General features: G+C 38.4%; 4 protein-coding genes across 4 annotated transcripts in view; 2 read left to right on the forward strand and 2 right to left on the reverse strand.

Annotated features, from left to right (window-relative positions):
• Window positions 1-2,077, reverse strand: part of LOC139938445 (uncharacterized) — a 10,189-nt gene extending 8,112 nt beyond the window's left edge. Inside the window, exon 1 of the mRNA XM_071933980.1 lies at window positions 1,462-2,077. Coding sequence (XP_071790081.1) covers window positions 1,462-1,676 — 215 coding nt within the window. The 5' untranslated portion in view covers window positions 1,677-2,077. The remainder of the gene's footprint in view (window positions 1-1,461) is intronic.
• A 710-nt stretch (window positions 2,078-2,787) lies between these two features.
• Window positions 2,788-9,338, forward strand: LOC139938589 (guanine nucleotide-binding protein subunit beta-like protein 1). Its single transcript, XM_071934173.1, has 9 exons — window positions 2,788-2,926; window positions 4,095-4,244; window positions 5,095-5,217; window positions 5,670-5,785; window positions 6,054-6,164; window positions 6,680-6,808; window positions 7,565-7,650; window positions 8,294-8,400; window positions 9,157-9,338. Exons 2-9 carry the CDS (start codon window positions 4,120-4,122, stop codon window positions 9,332-9,334), a joined length of 975 nt encoding a protein of 324 aa, XP_071790274.1. The 5' UTR covers window positions 2,788-2,926; window positions 4,095-4,119; the 3' UTR covers window positions 9,335-9,338.
• Window positions 9,339-9,852: 514 nt separating this feature from the next.
• LOC139938588 (2-(3-amino-3-carboxypropyl)histidine synthase subunit 1-like) lies at window positions 9,853-17,017 on the reverse strand. The gene is made up of 12 exons (XM_071934172.1): window positions 16,897-17,017; window positions 15,528-15,598; window positions 15,115-15,184; window positions 14,537-14,600; window positions 13,966-14,087; window positions 13,688-13,842; window positions 13,132-13,250; window positions 12,375-12,443; window positions 11,826-11,982; window positions 11,471-11,571; window positions 10,887-10,965; window positions 9,853-10,173 (listed from the first exon to the last, which is right to left on the reverse strand). The coding sequence occupies exons 1-12, from the start codon at window positions 16,967-16,969 to the stop codon at window positions 9,853-9,855; spliced, it is 1,401 nt and encodes a 466-aa protein (XP_071790273.1). The 5' UTR covers window positions 16,970-17,017.
• A 201-nt stretch (window positions 17,018-17,218) lies between these two features.
• LOC139938590 (small nuclear ribonucleoprotein Sm D3-like) lies at window positions 17,219-21,219 on the forward strand. The gene is made up of 2 exons (XM_071934174.1): window positions 17,219-17,679; window positions 19,382-21,219. Exons 1-2 carry the CDS (start codon window positions 17,367-17,369, stop codon window positions 19,453-19,455), a joined length of 387 nt encoding a protein of 128 aa, XP_071790275.1. The 5' UTR covers window positions 17,219-17,366; the 3' UTR covers window positions 19,456-21,219.
• The last annotated feature ends 763 nt before the right edge of the window (window positions 21,220-21,982 follow it).

The following is a 21,982-nucleotide window of genomic DNA, read 5'->3' on the forward strand; positions in this document are numbered from 1 at the left end:
CTTTATCCCTGATGCAAATGTCTATTTAGAACAAAGGGTTCTTAAGTAGCTTCTGTACAATGGGTTGGGAATAACCCTGATGACTTGTAATTTGCCAAAATAGTGGAACCAGTCCAGGCCTGAAACTACATGGAAGCAGCGATGAATGGCCTTTTGTTGTCCCTAATCATCAGTGTCTTTTAAGGAAAAAATGCCTTGGTGCTCCTGCCATTTCAACTATAATAAAAAAGCACCAGGCCTGCCAGTTACCCCTTTTGAAAATACTTCAGATTCAAAGTTAATATGTATGCAAATTCAGGTTACACTATCAATCAAGTCCAAACCTTATTATAAACATAAAGCTCCCATTACACTTACAGTCACAGTTCATAAACTTTATCTAAAGAGCTAGCCAGGTGAAAACTGACCATGGTATACAATAACAGCAGGCAACATTAGTGCCAACTACGTTTTTTAATTAAATCTCTAAAGTAAACAGGAACAGTTGATGAAATGTGACCCTGTGTTACAGATTGAAAAACAGTCAGAATGGTTTAATTTTAGTCAAAAAGCTTACTGATTATGAAGTTACCACTAAATAGGGACTACTAGAACAAAAACAATTTAAGATATTCCCACCCCCCTCTTGAATGAAGTCATATTTGACTCAAAGCTTTTACCTGAAATCCTATTTTGAAAAATGTAATCAGCTAATTTCGTCTGAGTGTTACCATGGTTACAACCAAAATTAAGGACAATGTGAAAGTTGTGAATGGTATTTCCCCTTTTCTCCAGAGATCAGTTATTTCATGCCCCCCCCCCCCCCCAAAAAAAAAACACGATCTCAACTTACTGAATATTCAATTTCAACCTTACATTTCATGTGAGACACTTCAAAAAAAACTTTAAAAAGGTATTAGAATGCTTTACTGAGTGTACTGTATATAAAGTATAACAAATTTTATATCAATTTTAAATTTATAACAGGAGGAAGGACCAAGCTTAATCCGCCCCCCCCCCCTTTCACAATCATTGTGACCGACGAGTTTCTAGATAAAAAATATTTTGTTAATTTTATTTATAACATTGACAGTGGAAAATTTTCAGTTGGATAGTTCAGAATCTAAATGATACAATTATGATAACCCACAAAATAATTACAAAAACATCAGCAGGTAAATTTAAATGTGAAAATTCAAATTCACAATTATTTAAATAGTTCGACTTTTATGATTGTGTTATTAGGGGGCCTACCACTTGAAAGCTAAGTTTGGGTACAAATAATATTGACAAATAAATTACAATATATTGTTAATTTTGCATGATTTAGCCTAATTAAGCCTTAAGCCTAAAAAAGCTTTAAAAGAATTGAGAAAAGAATTGGGACAATACAAAAAATAGACAGGTCTTTCCTTTCTTGCAAACCAGGTTATATTTTCAGATTGTCATGAAAAAACAACAACATTAATTTAAAAAACTTACACAGTAGTCAGAAGACGCAAATTACCCTCCGAGACGGGGTTCCGACGTGCCCGGTGCTCCGCGTCAAAGTCCCCGCTGGAGTTGAGCCCAGCCACCGGTAAACTCATCACGCTGCTACGGGGAGTAGACCGCGAGCTCTTGGTCGATGACAAATCATCTGGAAGCTTTGACTGCCTCGCCACCCCAGCACCCGATAAACCGGCCAAGGCATACATGATGACTTAAGAATTTATTGGTTATTTATTTACTGTTCTCGGCCCCGGCGATACGGTTACAAGATGAAACACGGTACCGGGAGACGAGGGCGAAATGAGTTCAAGAGTTCTCGATGTGGCGACCGGTGGTGCTGCAGCCCTCTCGAGAGTCGAGTACGTCCAGCGATCGAGGAGTTTATTGTCTAAAGAGTCGGCAGAAACAGAACTTCAGATTGTTCGTAAACTCCAGGTAACCCCTTTTACCTGATGCTTATTTGTTCAAATGGAAGCAGATCCTTCTTCGCGTTCTGCCACACCGAAACAACAACACTGAATTGGGTTGAGAACAAATAAATTTAGGTAATTGGATATATTATTTTATTTTGAGAACTAGGCTGCACTTGGTAACGTTTGCCGTCGCTTACGACGTGACCTCAAAGATAACAAAGGTCAAACTTGTTTATTTCGTACTCTTCCATTTTAGTGTAGGGACTTAAAGGAACACGTTGCCTTGGATCGGACGAGTTGGTCAAAACAAAAGCGTTTGTAACCGTTTTTTATAAAATGCATATGGTTGGAAAGATGTTTTAAAAGTAGAATACAATGATCCACACAAGTTTGCCTCGAAATTGCGTGGTTTTCCTTCTACTGTGCGAACTAACATGGTCGGCCATTTATGGGAGTCAAAATTTTGACCCCCATAAATGGCCGACGTGTTTAGTCGACGAGGTAAAAGGAAAACCACGCAATTTCGAGGCATGTTTGTGTGGATTATTGTATTCTACTTTTACAACAGCTTTCTACCCATATGCATTTTATAAAAAACGGTTACAAAGGCTTTCAAAGACCAACTCGACCGATCCAAGGCAACGTGTTCCTTTAAGATAACAATGAAGTACAATTTATGTTGTGCATGTTTTCCAATTATTATTATATTACCATGTATTTATCAGCCTATTTTTTTCTGTATAAAATAAATTATGTTGATATCTATTGATGGTATGGGCTTCAGTAAAGGAATCAAAATTCCAGGTGAAAATAAAACTTACCCTATTAAAAAAATGGTAGACTCTACATTTTTCTCTAATATCCGGGTGAATCAGTGCGGGTCAATTGCGGGAACATTTAATTCCATCAACACCATCTACATCTCTACATAAGTACATGGAGTAATGGTGTATGCAGGAGGCCTCTAGCTAGTCTACTCTACTTTCTTGTTTTCAAAGAATGTTTTCACTGTAGTCAGCGATTGGATCAGCATTGTTGATTAGGTGAATATTAAATTGTGACTAATTGATGATAATATTTATGTTAAAAACATTAATTCGTCTTCAGTTTTAGTTACAAAAACTTTATCTGACACATTTTATTAACTCTAAACTTTTACTTTTTTATATTTATAATAATACAAAAATTAATAGGCCTAATTATTAAATGTCTTTATATATTTAGTCATATAAATATGCCCTATTTTCAACTTATTTTATATAGTGTAAATTATACCCCTAGAATTGTGACTGAGGTTCAACTTTTATTTAATAACACTTTATTTGTATCATTAATTATAGATATCATTTACGTAGTATTATTACAATTACATGTATATATTTCTGGTAATCAACATAGGTGCCTGCAAGCGCCAGGAGAAACCTGGCGTTATTCTCTTGTTTTGGCACTAGCTGTAGAGTATAGGGAATGTCAGACAACTAGCCATCGGACTGGTTCAGATTAGTCTAGCCGTCGAAAAATTCAATGGTTCAGACAACTTGACAAACTGTCTGTTCAACTGTTGGGCAACTCACGCTCGCTGATGGACAAGACAAGTTGACGAATGTCAGTGGTGTTCGCATGACACCAGGGTGCCCATGAAAATGGAATAGGCCTAGAGCATGAACTTGCTTGAGCCTCAAGTTGAGGTTTACGCAAGAATTACAGAAATACAGGATTTATACAGGAATTTTGTGTAAACATGTCAGTGACCGAGATCAGCCATTCAAACATCGATTTGTCTCAGCCATTCGTTGAATTGTTTCAACGCCGAGTTGTCTCAACTGTCGAGTTGTCTCAACCGTCGAGTTGTCTCAACCGTCGAGTTGTCCAAACTGTCAAGTTGTCCAATGGACGAGTTGTCTGAACTCCGCTGTAGGGGCCTCAAGCTCAAGTGGGAAATACTACAAACTTCAGGACTTAATTTTGTCAATTTCTGGTGGGGATCAAAAACCTGTACTGAGTACATGATTGTCACAATATTTACAGATTCATAGAGATGACTACAGACTAATAATTATTACAATTTAATAACTTCAATTGTCAAATTGTTGGCATGCTAAAATGAACATACAAATTTGACACAGTAATTAAAATGTTACAAGGTGTATGGAAAGCATTCTCGCTGTTTTTTTCTTTGTTTAACTTGGAATATTTTTTTTTTTTTTTCAGTTTTAGGGGAAGTTGCAGCCAGAGGATGTCTCATGAACCAGAACCACCTCGTCCTCCAGATCCATTGTTTGTGCTTCGAGGTTCCAAGGATGCAGTTAATTGTGTGAGATTCTATAAATCCACTGATGAGAAAGGGAGATTATTATCAGGGTAAGATAATAATAATAATAATGATAATAATAATAACAATCTAGTGGCCTCTTGTCATAGCGCTCATCTCCGTCACTCAGTGATGCTCAAGGCTCTTCACCATTCAGTATTTTCGGTATGTCGAGCTACATTTGAATTATTAGACCTATTTCTACTACATAGCACCATGTAATGGGGTCCACTGGTCCCTATCAGATAATGTCATTTCAAGTCATCTTTTCTTTTATCTGTTGTTATTTATTATTATTATGAAGAAGTTTATTTTATGCTATCTACGATACATCCTATAGAGCCGGATCCAGACTATGGATCTGAGGTGCTAAAGGGGTGATGTTATTTAATGGACAGAATTCTACGTAGTATGTGAGCTGTGCCGAGGAGTGCTATCTTCTGGACTAAGTTGATGCTTATGCTGCCAGGGATACGCTCCATGAATTTCTCCAGTCCTTTCTTTACTAGTCCCAGAGCTCTGATGACCACTGGGATTGTCTCGGTCTTCATACTCCACATTCTGCTAATCTCGATCTCAAGGTCTTTGTATTTAGAAAGCTTCTCGGTAACTTTAACAGGGGAAAATAAGTCTTGCTGATAATTGGGGGAGTTATAATTGTGGGAGTTATAATTGGGGGAGTTATAATTGGGGGAGTAATCAAACTAGTTTGATTTTTTTAAACTTCCATCTACTTCCATCTGCCTGTTGCTCTTGTTTGAGCGTAATAGTTCAAATCTTGCTGCCATTTGTGGCCGCTGTGGGTATTTCAATCAAAGCTGCTAACAACCTCTATTGTCTCTAAAGGGTTATAAAGAAGAATGTTATATCATGGCACAAAGGCTCTGTTTTGATTTTCAGTTGTGGGTGCGGAGAAGTGAGACTTTGGAACCTTGAAACAAGGAGAGCAGATGCAGTTCTCGACGGCCACAGTGGCAAGAGTGTGCTGTCAGTTTCACCACTAGACAAGTCCCAAATTGTCAGGTAAGTTCCTAGCTATAGGCCCAGTTTCATAAAACTGTTTCTTTGCTTAGCAAAAAAAATGAGTGGGGCACCAGTCAAAACAATGTACACTAAATGTAGTTTTGGCTGGTAACTTGTTTCTGTTTTCTGTACTTGGCAAGTTCTTTTTTTGCTTACAGGCTTTATGGAAGTTGTTTTGTGTTACAAAGTATCAATAGGGATGTCATAGTGACAATGGAAAGAACAAAATAATTTTCCCCAGGGATGTATTTTGAGAAAGTGTGCTTTTATTGGCCTCCTGCGGCCGATAACTTTAACACTCACAGTGGGACCAGTCCCAACTATAGTTGGGGCGAATGTCAAGTTGGGACGGAACAGCGTTCGTGGCTTGTACCTGAGATTCCTTGACTTCACAACCAGAATTAATCAAAACAAACAAATAAATTGTATACAACCCCTTTACCTCCATCCAGCCAGGGTCGGGACGGTCACATCTTAACATGGGAGACTGCAGAAGGCAGGCGTGATGTCATATCCTCCATAGAAACTAATGGGTTAAGCTTCTGCAGATGCAGTGTTTATCAAGAAGGTAAATTCAACGTGAAAATTATATCCTAGTCCAATGCCTGGAATTGCAAGCAGGCCACTGAGGTCATAGCCCCTGTTTTCCCTGGTCTTAGCCTTGGTCCCCCTTCAAAAGATTTCCTATTGACTTTAAGATTTTCCTATGGAATTTTAATACCATAGGAAAATCTTCAAAGTTTTAAAATGGCCTTGCCCTTTCAAAGATGAAATTTCATCCTAGCTTCAGCAAAAGCTACCAATTCAAACAGGTTATTTTACGTCAAATTTTACAGCAAGCCCTCTTGTGGCAGCTCCAGGCCAGGACTCCGATGTCCATGTCATTGACCTTCTCAACAAGTCAACAATCTGCTCATTGAGGGCGGACAAAGATGTCAAGGCATTTGGTGAGTCTTACATTTGTGACCCCCCATCTTAAAGACCAGTATTCTAACTTGCTTTATCTCAACATATGCATAAAACAACAAATTTGTGAAAATTTGGACTCAATTGGTCATCAAAGTTGCAAGAGAATAATGAAAGAAAACCACCCCTGTTGCCAGATTTGTTTGCTTCCAGATGCCTAAAAAGGGCTTCAGGCCTGATTTCTTAAAATATTTGAGTGAGAAATTACTTCTTTATCAAAAGCTAAGTTACTTCAGAGGGAGATATTTCTCACAATGTTTTATACTATCAAAAAGCTCTCCATTGCTTGTTACCAAGTAAGTTTTTATGCTACAAATTAATTTGAGTAGTTACCAATAGTGTTTAGTGCCTTTAATTTAAATGACAACATTTCCTACATTATTTTCACAAACCTGTTTCTGATATTTCTAAGATGCCAAAGTCTGCTTTATTAATACAATTTTGTTCTCAAGCTAGTTTTTCAAAGATGGCAAACTTTACTTTTGAATTGCTACAGGTATGCCAATGTGTATTAAGTTCATCTCTGCATCGAAGCTGCTGGTTGGCTACGAGGCAGGCCAGGTTGCATTGTGGGATTTCAACACTCGGAAAATGCTGGCCAACAAAAAATTACACAGCGAGCCAGGTAAATGTTTATTGTTATGATTGCTCAAAGTGTGTGAGTTATCCATAGAGTTATATATAAGAACTAGAGGGCGTACGAGATGACAAGCACGTCATTCTGCACGCGCGTTGAATATGAAATACACGTTTGAGGTTTTTTTTATTGAACGCTCACGCGATGCTGTTTGTTCAACTTACAAAATGGCCGCACAAACACACGCTGTGAGATGCCAGTTTTGTCAACTTAGAAAATGGCCGCCTGCGCGCATGCCGGAGCGCGTATATAGGCCAGTGCGCCCTCTAGTTCTAATATATAACTCTATGGAGTTATCACATCTCAGGGCTTGAATTTGAAAGCTCATAATTTTTACTGGACCAGGATTCTTTTTTACAAGCCAGACTTTGACTTGTGGTTTTGTGACTGTACATGTAAATCTATTTTTAATCATTGAAAATGTGGTTGACATCCTTGCTACAATAGTCTAATAGTTTCAAATGGAATCTTTCCATACATAAAAAAAAAATCAGGAAAATCAAAAAAGCATTTAATGTACTCTGTTTGATTTCAAAGAAGTTTTTTTATACTAAATTACCAATGTGAATTCTCACTAGAGTATAACAGTTTTTACAAAGCTATCTCCAGTTATTTAACTTTCGAAAGTTGAGCATTTTTGTGGGTATTAGTAGTGGCAAGGAGTGCTGACTAGAATGTGTGTGATTTGATAGTTTCTTTTTTACCCCTGTTCTGATACTTCCTAACCTCTCATTCATTTTCCAGTAATGTCACTGGACTACTCCATTTTGTCAGAAAGGGGTGTATCAGGGTCAGCTGATGATAAACTATTGACATGGACATGTAAAGAGGTAAGGCAATCATTCTTTCCCGACTCCCACTGTTTACCCCATGGAAAACTTGGGTTTGCAATTCTGTAGCTCAAATTTAAAGGGAAGGTATCTTAAAATTAATTGAAACGTTTCCGTGAAATACTTGTCCCTAAATGTTGTATTTTTTTAAGAAATGATTGTAACAGTTTGTTGATAGTAAAGAAATGTTTTAGATTTGGTTTTAGATTTTTTATATTTGAAAAACTATCTTCTTGAGACTCTGACGACCAATTGAACTAACTTAGTGTATTGCAACATTATGCATAAAATAACAAATCTGTGAACATTTGGGCTGAATTGGTCATCGAAGTTACAAGAAAATAATGAACGAAAAAAACACCCTTGTTGCACACTTATGTGTGCTTTCAGATGCCCGAAGTCTTTTCAAGATTCAAATATTTCAGTGAGAAATTAAGACAAATTCTAAAAAACTCTATTACTCCAGTAAGTTTTTACTCTAATATATATTTTGAGTAATTACCAAAAGTGTCCAGTGCCTTTAAATTGTCACAGGTTTGTTATTTCATGTATACAATTGGCTCACATAAAGGGTAGATATTGGATGACAAGTTTAAATGTTGTCCATGTGCTTCAATACATTTTCATTTTTTTTCCATGCAAGGCTGGTCTGACAGTGACATCAGAGTCGACTTTAACCAATCCTGGACTCTCTGATGTTTGTGTTCGACATGACAATAGAATACTGGCTACTGCAGGTTGGGATTCACGGTATGTATGAAGGAAAGTCACATAATGAAATGCCACACATTCATCCCACAAATTACTTATTCACTGAATGATTATGTCCAGATATGATTACTGGTACCGATACAAACGATCATTAAGCCTGGGCAACTAGTGAACTTTACTACCTGACTAGTGCCACCTCATTATTAGTTGTGACTTTGACACTAGTCAAAACTAATTTTTAATTACCAAAATGCATTGCGGCATATTGTTTGACGCAGGCGCAATAAAGACAAACTTATACTGAAAGGGTTGTAGGATTGTGCCTCTGATGTCCGATTGTAAATAATGTATTATTTTTATACTGGTATGCTGTACGCAGGATGCTCTCTCTAACTGTCATGACGTCATGTGCATAAGGTCTATTACCCACTGAAAGAGTGTTGTCCTAAAAACTTGACTCAAAGCAAAACTCATCATAACAATAGAATCAAGTCCCTTTCATCATTTATTTAGAAAAAGTTATACACCAAATTTAATATGAAGACATTTGTTGTTTTAAGGCAAAAATGAACACAAATTTTGAGCACAAAAAGCTTGAAGATGGGGGGAAAATTATAATGACATCACTGTCAAAATTATTATCTGCAGAGTTAAATTGATGAAGTACTGGAGTAACTTAATCAACCGGATTTGGTTTACTTCATTTTAAGTTTCATCAGGCAACTCATTTTATGAGTATTATGAAACAGAAACAAATTCACTTTAGTCTGGACTTTTTTTCTTTTTTCCCTCCAGGATTCGAGTGTTTGGTTGGAAAAAGTTTAAACCCTTAGCTGTCCTGAGCTACCATCGTGCGACCGTCAATTCTGTGTCATTTTCCGAGCCTCTACCTTCATTTAACTCCTCCCAACTACTAGCCGCTGGATCCAAGGATAAACACATCAGTCTCTGGTCACTGTATAACCCAAGTTGACAGCGGCAAGTATGAAACATTGGACTAATGCCAGCCAAAAATCACTTCAAGACTGTAATTTTTTTCATTTCATTTATTGACTCTGGTTGTGAAGTCAAGGACTCTCAGAAAAGCGAACTTAATCACTGTACTAGCCCGAATGGAAAGAAGACAGGAAAGAAGTTTCAGTTTTAGATGTGGGAGAAAAACCCTAGAGATTTATTCCAGGGAAACCCCACACATTCAGGTAGGGACTGAAACAATCCAAATAGTACCCCCTGTTGGGATTCGAACCAGGGTCACAGAGCTAAAATGCAATGTCAATATCTCTCTGTTCCACCATAATGGAAACAAAATTTATTCAGGATAATTATTGGCACAAGGTAGTCCACCAACAAGAGGGCTCGATAGCTCAGTTGGTAGGCATATTAATCCGGAGGTCGTTGGTTCAAATCCTGCTCTAGTCAAGTTGTCTTTGTTCAACCCTAAATCAAGTTTGTAATACAAGTTTGTAAAACAGTTCACCGTGCCGTGGACTGTCATGTTGTTTCTCCACTCTCTTGACATGAACAATGTTCACAGGTTCCGCACGCTCCAGCAGATGAACTATTAGTTCCATCTGCAGACTCTGTAGTTTTGTCGCTCACATCTGGTACTCTTTTTGTGTCCCCTAAACTTTCCACCGCGATAGTCCTGGGAGAAGCTCCAGGAGCACGTTTCCCGCTGGGTCTTGTTTTTCTTGGTGGCTTTGGGGGGAGGTTGGCCTCATTGTTGACTGCCCAAGGCCCGAGGCTTCCATTGGAGTAGAAATCCATGGGGTAGGTCGCTTGCCATTCAATTGATTCTAGAACAACTGAAGCCTGTCGTGGGGAAAAAACACAAACAAACACCTCTTTATTTTGTTTTCTTTGAATCCATAGATATGTACAAAGCTCACAGGTACAGGTACATTGATCTATGTGATTGGATTGTTGAGCCCAACTTGATAATCACCAGCCCACTTGTAGTCTGTCCTGTTCAAAAGTATAATGGGACCGGCAGGGGTTACTCTAGTTGGGCAAATTACTCTAGTTGGGCAGGTTACTCCAGTTGGGCATGATCTACAGGTTGAAATCAGTGACCAAACTGAGACTCAGATATTAATGCCTTTTTAATTACTAAAAACGCCATTTGTTTAAATAAATGTAAATTCAATTCAATTTTTTTTACCCAAAGATTGTATTTCCCCCTCTATGTGGAATATTGCAATTTTATCCATTTATATATCTCATGTATTTTGTATAAATTTTGTATTGAATTAAAGCAATTCAAACTGACCAATAATGTTTTTATCTGTTTACACTGGCCCCTGCAATAATTTGTTTTAATACATTTTTCTCGTCTGTTTCTTGTCCTAACTTATGACAAAAGTTTTAAAATCTCCTAGGATTAGCCCTAACTTTTTGAGATATCGACCCCTGGAACTGGTTGACTGGAAATTGCCTCGTTTAACATGGCTTTAAACATCATCTTGTGTGATTTTGACGCAAGACCCTGTAAATAAAATGCCACACTTGACCAGAGTCAAACTTACCTCATATGGTGAAAGCAGAGGTTTCTCAAATGCATATCCCCAGTCAATGGACAAGCGAGGGCAGGCTACTTGGATCCATCTGCAAGAAAAAAAAGTGATCGATCACAGGCATTATGTGCTGTAGTCCTCTTCGGGAGACTGCTTTCTTCCATATAATTTATACAAAATCTTCCCATTAAAGGGTTTTGATAGCTTTTTTTTATATCAAGTTTTTGGTCAATATGACATTAATCAATGATGCTATGTAACATAATTTACCTGTAGAAGTTTCAGCTTCATTAGTCGTCAAGAAATTACAGAGCAATGTTTTCAGGAGAGTTGCGACGCATGTACACGAAAATATGTTGTATATGCTAAATTAATTTTCGTCTCCCAAGACAAAAATTATTATCGGGACATTGTTTTACTCATTTCTCAAAAACTACAGCACCTCAGCAAGTAACATTTTAAGGGAAGCTTACTGCCATCATTATCTTCAAACTGTGCACGTTTAATGTTGATCTGTGGAAGTTGTGTTTTGTGTCTCAAAAAAAGTACACAAACCCTTTAAAAACACCTTCCCTTTAAGAGTAAAAATTACTTACGCATCAACGTCTTGCAGAAGCTTGAGTTTATCTGGGTAGATCTCTGATAGGAGGACCAGCACGTAATCCTTGCCGACTGCCTTTAGACGTGTTTGTAATTGCTATAAAAAAAGAAACACCAGAATTTAATCAATTTCATTCATACTACTACACTGGCATGGGCATTTGACTTTCCTTGTTTCACTATTTCACAAATTTGAAGGTCTCTATTAGAAACTGTTCTTCTCTATTCCTGGAAGACCTTTGTAGTCTATTTTATTCTATTTTGTACATGTAGCCCAACGAAGCCAGTGTGTCACTTTAACGTTGATGTCTAAAACAAAACATAATTTCAGTCAAGTTTGACATTTCTCACCTCCAGTACTTTAGGTGATCCCTGCCTGCCTAGAGTCCCCATGATTAGACCAAAGCGTTGGGCTTTACAAGCTTGCTTGATGGCTGTCTGTCTCGCAGCGTGCATCCTCTCGGTCTCATAATACTCTCTGCTGAATACTTTACTGTATGGATCATACCTTGTGGCATAAAAGGACCAACAATTGATAACAATTGGGTGATTGTAATAGTTGTGATAGATGTTATTGTAGTTCTTTTGTGGGTAAATGTATACAATACCATAAAATTACGGAATCAGTCATCAAAGAAAGTTGCAAGAGAATAATGAAAGAAAAAACACGCTTGTTGCACAAATTTGTGTGCTTTCAGATGCCTAAAAAAAGGCTTCAAGCCTGAAGCTTTAAATATTTGAGTGAGACATTTCTTTAGAGAGAGCCGTTACTCACAATGTTTTATACTATAAACAGCTCTCCATTGCTCATTACAAAGTAAATTTTATGCTGACATTATTTTGAGTAATTACCAATAGTGTCCAGTGCCTTGAATACAATAATAACAATCAGTAGGTTACCTGTATGCTGGAATGTCCGGATTGCTTATCATGACAGCCTCGAGGTGGAACCGACCATCTCCTAAATAACTAAACAAACAGAACAATAATATGTGAAAGATAAAACAACAATTCTCACTCTTTCATTTGTTTGAAAGTGGACTGACCTGGCATCATACCTGAACATTGCAGTTTATCAATTAGGGCGCCATAATTAAAAATGAATAGTTTTGTTGATCCACTCACCCTTGGTGGAAGACAAAATTTGATTAATTGCTCACCACTAAAATTGGTCTAGCTACAACCTTGATTACATTTACAAATTGTAATTACAAGTACAGCAAAGTCCGAGTGACTACGGCTTCCGCTATGGCTTTTCAGGGAGCCGGACATAGCCACTGCTGAAACCAATAATCTGGACACGGCCATAGTCATCAGCCAAACTATACAGTTTTTTTTTAATTTATTTTTATGTCAATACTCCTGGTTTTGGAACTGATTCAAAACAGAAGTCAACACTGATCCGAATATTCTTTGAAAACATCAGAGCCCAAATTCACGAAGCCAGAATGCACAAAAATCTGCTAAGCAAGGTTAAATCTTGTTAAGCAAAAACCAGCTGCTAGCCAACATTCCATAAAGTTAACATTGATGTTACTGGTGCCCAAATCATTTTTGAGCTTAGCAAAGAAATGTGTCAACTGTCAAGCAGTATTTTCTGCTAAACAGCTTCATGAAATTGGGCTCTGTTTGTTGAGGTATTGGCTGGAGATCTTACATGATGTTGTCTACGTCACTGAGCCTTGGCGCTGTACAGCCGAGTATCTCACCGGGTGACAGTGGTTTACATTGTGGGATCTTCACCTTATAGTCATCTTGGAGCTCCTCATAGGCAGACTGCAATGCAATTTAAAAAAAATAGTTGGCGGTTAAGTGTCATTGTTTGGTTTGATCTGGTCACAAGGTCTCACTAACACACGTCTGGAGGCTGGAACAAATGCAGGCCAGATACTTCACTGAGCCAAAAAGGCGATTGCCTCCATGACCCCTGGTCATTGCCTTGGTGCCCTTGAAATGCTCTAGTAGAAATTTACAATTTCCTCATAGGGTGCCCTTTGCCAAGGAGAAAAGGCCTTGGTGTCCTTACTTTTTTTTGTAAGGAGTTTTGAATAGTTGTGTGATATTGTTGCAAACTGTGGCAATCTGTTTGCTGTTTTGCATTTATTGGTTGCATTTATTGCTTTCCACCAAAAACTCAGGCTGTGACTTTGCGATAGAAAGGACCACTGACACACTAGCATCCCACTGCTAAAAAAATAGCTTAGGTCATATACCTGTAACGCTGCTACAAACTGGATGGTGCTGACGAGAGCCATAGAGGTACCAGACTGGAAGTTATGCCTGATTGTGTTGACCAAGTGTGCGGTATCGATCCGAATATCAACAAATACATACAGCATGTTGATTCCCTCAGTGGTGCCGATGGGTACTGTGGGAAATGGAACAGAAAATAGAATGGAAAAGGTCAGTATTAAACTAACTCCTAACAACATCTGGAGCCGAAGCTGTGGTTTTCGACAAGGGCCTGTGAACTTGGAATCTTCATACTAACCCAGACAGCTGTGGCCATAATGAACCATGAAGTCCGCTCCCAGTGCTTTAGCAGTGTAATCATCCACACAGCATGCTCCATACGTCACATCGCCCATAATCAATGTATCAGCATCTGTAAATCTACATCATTCAGAAGAAGGTAGAATATGGGTTAGAACCAAATAAAGCGTGTCGTGGCCTAGCGGTTTAAGAGCACCGGATTCAAGCTCTGGTGTTTGATCAGCAGAGTGTGGGTTCGAGTCCCGGTCATGACACTTGTGTCCTTAAGCAAGACACTTAACCATGATTGCTTCGTAAAGTTTCGGAGGTAGTGCTTTCTGCTCTACCAGCCAGGCTTCTGATGGATGATACCCAAGCCTACATCCATATGGACTGTAAAGGGGGTAACCCTGTTTCAGCCCCTGGAGTAAGGTGACAACGGCCCCTGGCAAAACTAAATTGTCGCCCACACCTTCATGCCTTGTGTATCTGTTGGCTTGCATAATAACACGCATGTCACTGACCGCATAACCAAGAACCCAAAGACTTTGTGTTAATAGATTGTTTTAACAAAACTTAAAAGTATTTACTTTTCTATTATATCTGCAATGGTGCAGGCAAACATCAAGAGTCCCTCAGGAAACTGTAAGGCAACTGTGGAATAAAAGAATCACATTTAGATCATGTTATATTTGGGCACAGAATACATCGATCAGGAGAGTTAAAGCCATTATACACTTTCGGTAAACAGTATTGTCCAAGTCCCACACTTCGTGTATCACAACTTATATATAAAATAACAATCCTGTGGAAATTTAGGCTCAATCGGACATCGGAGTCGGGAGAAAATAACGGGAAAACCCACTCCTGTTTTCGCGCGTTTCGCCGTGTCATGACATGTGTTTATAACAAATCCGTAATTCTCGTTAACAAGAATTTATATTGTTTTACCGTTTTCTCAAAAAGTAAAGCATTTCATGGACTAATATTTCAAGAGAAGTCTTTCATCATTACCTTCTGTAAACCCTGTAAATTATTTGTAAATCTGTGAATTTTTTTTTTTTTTCTGTACCAAAAGGGTCCAATGGCTTTAAAGTAGGAGAAACTGTGGACACAAAATTCAACTCAGCATGTTATTACCAAGCTGGAAATTAAATCAAGTAGTTACCTCTACTAGATCCTACATTCTTGATGCGCCATATTGTTTTGGGGATTTCAAAGTTGTAGTTCGATGGAAGCTGAAAATAAAAATAAGGGGGGAGGGGGGTAACCATTTCAGTAAAGATAGTTATTTTATCAATTCCAATGGATGAAAAATGGTGCACAACCTCACAAATTTATCAGTGGCATTTCACCTACAACAGTGGCTTCATCAGACTGGCAACTCATCACCGCTGGTTTTCTCCTTTTATAGTTATCGGAGACATAGAGAGCGTGGTGAGCTGGTTGTTATGTAAATCACAATGTCTTAAGACACTGTACAGTTTAAGATATTTTTGAAAGTTAGAGGACTATGTATAAATATTTGAATGTAATCAGAATCCTAAAACTAACTTTGAAGATTTACATTTTTTTGTTTACCTGGCTGATAGCATCTTTCAGTTCGTGATTGTTGAGGATTTCATCTGGAATTTGATGAGCTACCCTGGAGCCTAATAGAAAGACAATTGAAAGATTTATAATGAAATCTTAATGCATAGTCACTAATTTATGACACCCTAACAAATTTACCCCTAAGTAAAAAGATACAAAAAGTCGTTATTAATTGTCAATATTCATAATACCAAAGACAGTTTCGCTATTCCTGTTGGTGGAGAGCATGTCACAGAGGGGTTAAAGCCATTATACACTTTCGGTAAACAATATTGTCCAAGGCCCACACTTCGTGTATCACAACTTGTATATAAAATAACAAACCTGTGAAAATTTAGGCTCAATAGGTCATCGGAGTCGGGAGAAAATAACGGGAAAACCCACCCTTGTTTCCGCACGTTTCGCCGTGTCATGACATGTGTTTACTATAAATCCGTTATTCTCGTTGTCGAAAATTGATATAATATGGAATAATACTTCAAGAGAAGTCTTTCACCATACCTTCTGTAAACCCTGTAAGTTATTTGTAAATCTGTGAACTTGTTATCTTTTCTGTACCGAAAGTGTCACATGGCTTTAAAGGGCTGACTTATAAAGACATAGTTGTGATGTCAAAAGGAGCTGGAGCTGTATAAGACTAAGAGTGCCTTGCTTCGCCTGTAGAGCGCATTATAATAATTAGTTAAGTCCCCAGCACCACACACCTGCAACCTACCCCTACACTGGGAGATTGATTGCAGTATTGATCCAGATGGCTGTCGATAGCGGATCTAACCGCTATCGTGCCGTTGTGACGTGGAGACGATAGCAGAACAATACTCATCTTAGATTATTTGCAATAATGTAACCCTCCTCCGGACTTTTGCTCGGCCGTCGGGAGGAGGGTTACGTTATCACAACTTATCAGTTCTAGCTGGGTATCCCCTACTCCTAGAACTATTTCGGTTTCGTCTGCTATCATCTCCCGTAGCGGACGAAACCAAAATAGTTTTCTAGAGGAGTATCCCTTCCCTAGCCCCACTTGTGTGGCCAAGGATAGCTTGTCAGCTATCATTGGCCACACAAGTGGGGCTATCCCCTCCCATGATATGTTTACCCATTCCAAACGAATCAAACTATATAGCACTAAAAAAAAATCTAACACTCCCTTCCTTCCTAACACTTTTCACACTTTTAAGGCCGAGTTTGGATCCAAACCCCCCCCCCACCCCGCCCCTCCGTCAGGCATGCACTTTTGCACGTACAGTGTGAGTGTCAGTTGCAATATTAAATAACGTAACCCTCCTCCCGACGGGCGCGAAACATCAACACCATGAAACAACACGGTTATTTATTAACTAATGACAGCGCTTACTACCTTTTCCACCAATAATCCGCTTCGGTTTTGAATTTTTGGCTGAAATAACAACAGTTTTGTCCATGTTTTCCATCGTGGTGACTGGTGGTGGTGTCAAGAGAAGACACTTGCCGTGTTGTTTATCTCCTGTAACAAACTCGTTCTCAAATTACTGCCACCAGCACAAAAGAATGCACACCAATCTAATTTTACTCTGAGAACGACATCGTCATTGGAAAACCATGGTGTTGTCAAATATATTGCACCCAACAAACGATACGCCTGAATCGTTTTTTCACGCGTACATGATTGGCTGAAGCGCATTCACGTTGGAATCAATTCGTTCAACAACACCGTAAACAAAACGTACGCTGAACGTGAGTTTCAAGTACGAAATACAAAACTTCGAAATTTAAACTAGTTGAAATCCATCTCCATCAGCTCGTAGATTTAATAATTTCGCTGAAAACTTTCATAGACACGAAGTAAAGATGTCAATCGGTGTTCCCATCAAGGTTTTGCACGAGGCAGAGGGTCATATCGTGACTTGTGAGACGAATACCGGTGAGGTTTACCGAGGAAAACTCATCGAAGCCGAGGACAACATGAACTGCCAAATGATGAACATCACAGTCACATACAGAGACGGTCGAGTTGCTCAACTCGAGCATGTTTTCATCAGAGGTAGCAAGATAAGATTTCTTATATTGCCCGATATGTTAAAAAATGCACCGATGTTCAAGAAGACTGGGAACAAGGGTGGCACCGTAGGAAGAGGAAAGTCGGCCATTCTCCGTGCGCAAGGTAACGTACAAAAGAAAAACAAATCTTTTCAACTTCTGAATTTTTATTTAATTTATTTCATTTGACTTACTCTACTGTCGTAAGTTTGCATTTTCGTGCTGGTTTTCTTTCTCTTATTGACTTTTGTTATTTATTTGTAATGACAACAGAAAGTGAAGATGACAAAATAATAATATTAATAAAATTAAAAAGCCCCAATTATCTGATTATCCGATTAATCCCACACACAAAGAAAATTGCCATGGTGTTATTATTTAGGAGACCAGACAACTCGTCCGTCGGACAACTCGTCCGTTCGGACAACTCGACGGTTCAGACAACTCGACGGTTCGGACAACTCGACGGATGATTTATTCAACCGTCAGACAACTCGACTTGGGGTCAAGACAAGTCGACGGATGGCCGTGACGGGGCTCAGCACGGGGCGGGATGGGTAAAAAGCAGCCTGGGGTGGGTTTTTTTTTTTTTTTACCATGACCCGCTGCATTTTCATTGCTTGTACCATAGAGCAATGATCGAGTTGTTATTGTTGTTGGTAATAAAGTAAATAAAAGTAAATCTTCTAATAATAGAGCTGTATAATGTTTTACTTATTTAATGTTTTAATTGTGTTTTTTTAAATCTTTTATTTTGAATAAATTGAAGACAACTGCTAACTGGCTACACATAGAGTCATACCATGGTCATCTCATAGTCTGTTTTTTACACAAAGTCTCGAGATAGTCACTTAACAGATGTTTCTGCAAGTATGGCTTCACTGGAACACCACACTTCTTGTGATAAATAATAATTGGTAAATAATAATGATCAACATTAACCGTCGACTTGTCTTGGCCATCCGTCGAGTTGTCTCAAAGTCGAGTTGTCCTAACCGTCGAGTTGTCCGAACCGTCGAGTTGTCTGAACCGTCGAGTTGTCCGAACATACGAGTTGTCCGACGGACGAGTTGTCTGACATCCATTATTTAGATCTGCACTTTGATTATTGATTGAGTTTGAATCGAACATGATTAAGTTTTTCCCTTTGTAGGCCCCTATTACTATTAGGGATTTTTTTATTCATATTTTTTGCACAAACTTTAAATAGCCTACCTGCTATCTTGTGTTCAAAGGAACACATCTGTTTATTTTATTATTGCCAATATCAAAAATGATTTGTACTGGATCAAACTTCACGCAACCATATATTTACCAAAACAAGTCAAGAATTTCGAATCATGGATAAAACAAATCAGATTGTATTGCTCATGATGTGCTGTTGGCACCGACACTGTTAAGATGATTAACATTGAAAGGTTAAAGATTTTTCATGCAACTACACCAAAAAATGAGCTTGCACAAAATAGTTGGAACTTTTTCTTATATTTAAAGTAATGGTATTAAGCAGGTAGATGACAACTTGGGAAAAAATTGGGGCAAAACAAAAATTTATATTTGCCTTTGTCAGGAGATTAACTATCTTTCGCATTTATGCCATCGGTTCAGTTGTTCCGTAAGTTGTTTGCCACCCCCAACAGCTAATTCTATATACTTATTTTAAAAATCATCACACTTGTTGATGCTATGTCGGCATGGTGGGGCTAGGGTCAGGATTCATTCATTTGGGGGACTCATCCAGTTATAATTATTGGGCTCGGAGGAAAATTCTACTTTTTGTTTATGAAAATTCTTTTATATGAATGTTCATTCTGTTCTCATTACAGCTGCAGCCAAAGGAAGAGGACGAGGCATGGAAGGTGGACGAGGTCGCGGTAACGTCTTCCAGCGAAGGAAGTGAAGAAAGAGAAATGAACTTCGTACAACCAGGACCTGTAAATAAACTTTTCCGTTGGGTAGCATTCTACTCAGGAATGTACTAAATGGAGGGCGAACCAGTTTTTGTATGGCTACGCTTGTCAAGGGATCTGTGCAGGATTACGTTCACCGCATCCTCCACAGGAGTGTGGCATCCTCCACAGGAGTGAGATGGAGCCACTTTCATGGACGGAGCAACCGGAAGTTCCTTACTGATGGCAGCGGCTTTAATTTTTTATTCCTTCTGGAGACCAACCGCCACACAGTTCTTTTGCAGCATTGAGGCGACCCATTTCGAAATTTACAATTGTGATGGAAGATCTCAACCCCAAGGCCATTGACCTTTCTTAGCGCCAATCACCCTGCTGATTTCGCTGAATGGCCAAAAGGCATTTCAGTTCAGCAAAATTAGCCATTGAGGAAACGTGATGAGGTCTATGCTGCAATAGGCTGTTTTTGTGGTTTTGTGGTTTTGTTTCCCTCTCTTATAATGTTTGTTTATTTTACCAGTTGTGTATGGCTCAAGGGGATGGGTATACCAAATATATAGATTTGAGAGGGAATTGGGATGGTTCAGAAATGTCATTCTTCTAATTTAGGGGAAGACCGGTTTCCCAAACGATGAGCTTTTCTGTTAGGGAGCATAGCCTGAAAAGTTTTTATAAGTCTAAGTGCAGTTTTAGCCCTGTGGGTCACTGTCTTTCTACCTCTAAAGGGCTAGGCAATGGACACTAATTTGGTAATTACTCAAAATAATTGTTAGCATAAATATGAGCAATGGAGACCTGTTGATATGGTATAAATCATCTAAGAGAAACAAGGGTGTTTTTTTCTTTGATTATTCTCTTGCGTCTTTGATGACCAATTTATTGAAAATTTTGTTTTTTGCATATACATTATGTTGGTGAGAAAAGTGAGAATACTGGTCTTCGACATTCACCAAAGGTGTGCAGGTCTAATGCCTTTAAGACTCAATATTTTTAAACAAGTCCTTTGAAAGAAGAGGTTTGAAACAACAGAGGTTGACAACAATTCAAGTACGCTTGTTGGTTGTTGCTCTCTTTTATGTTGAAATAATTTTTTCACCTGGTTTCTAAATTACTGTAGGTTTTTGTGTACTTGACTTATTGAATGTAAAAAGCATTTGTAGCTATAGCATTTTAATGGTACAAAAGTGAAGGAGATTTGAAGGAACACGTTGCCTTGGATCAGTTGAGTTGGTCTTTGTAAAGTGTTTGATGTTTGTAACCGTTTGTTATAAAATGCCTATGGTTGAAAAGATGTTTTAAAAGTACAATACAATGATCCACACAAATAAGGACTAACAAACACGCCTCGAAATTGCACGGTTTTCTTTTACCTTGTCGACGAACATGGTCGGCCATTTATAGGAGTCAAATTTTTGACTCCCATAAATGGCCGACCGTCGTAGTTAGCAAAGTAAAATGAAAACCACGCAATTTCGAGGCAAATTTGTGTGGATCATTGTATTCTACTTGTAAAACATCTTTCCAACCAATATGCATTTTATAACAAACGGTTATAAATGCTTTTTATGGACCAACTTGTCCGATCCAAGGAAACGTGTTCCTTTAACTTGAAACTAGTTTTCCATTTTAATCATTCACGCTCCTCCAGCAAAAACAAAATGCACTGGTACTTTCATATTAAAAATTGTAAACATGTTCAAGTAGAGGCCCATCTTAATGTTGAAACTGTTTAAATAAAACGATGCTTTGATACTGTACTTGCTAAGTTTGCTGCTCAATGTTTTATTTGTTATCATCATTTAAAGGAACACGTTGCCTTGGATCGGACGAGTTGGTCTTTGAAAGGCGTTTGTAACCGTTTTTTATGAAATGCATATGGGTAGAAAGATGTTGTAAGAGTAGAATACAATGATCCACACAAACATGCCTCGAAATTGCACGGTTTTCCTTTTACCTCGTCGACTAACACGGTCGGCCATTTATGAGAGTCAAAATTTTGACTCCCATAAATGGCCAACTGTGTTAGTTCACACAGTAACAGGAAAACCAGGCAATTTGGAGGCAAAGTTGTGTGGATCATTGTATTCTACTTTTAAAACATCTTTCCAACCATATGCAATTTATAAAAAACGGTTACAAACGCTTTTTATCGACCAACTCGTCCGATCCAAGGCAACGTGTTCCTTTAAGGGATTGTGTGTGTTTGGAACCCACTGTTGTTTGAACTCTACACAGTTGCAGATGTATACCGTAGAGGACACTACATGAATTGGTAATTACTCAAAACAATTGTTAGCATAAAACCTTACTTGGTAACAAGCAATGTCGAGCTGTTGATAGTATAAAACATTGTGAGATATGGCACCCTCTGAAGTAACTTAGATTTTCGAGAAAGAAGTAATTTTCCAGGAATTTGATTTTGAGACCTCACAATTAGATTTTGAAGCCCCGAAATCAAGCAACCGAAAGCACACAAAACAACCCCGGTGACAAGGGTGTTTTTTTCTTTTGGCTCCCTTT

Source organism: Asterias amurensis, chromosome 6 (genome assembly GCF_032118995.1).
Source record: "Asterias amurensis chromosome 6, ASM3211899v1".
In the NCBI taxonomy this organism is placed as follows: domain Eukaryota; kingdom Metazoa; phylum Echinodermata; class Asteroidea; order Forcipulatida; family Asteriidae; genus Asterias; species Asterias amurensis.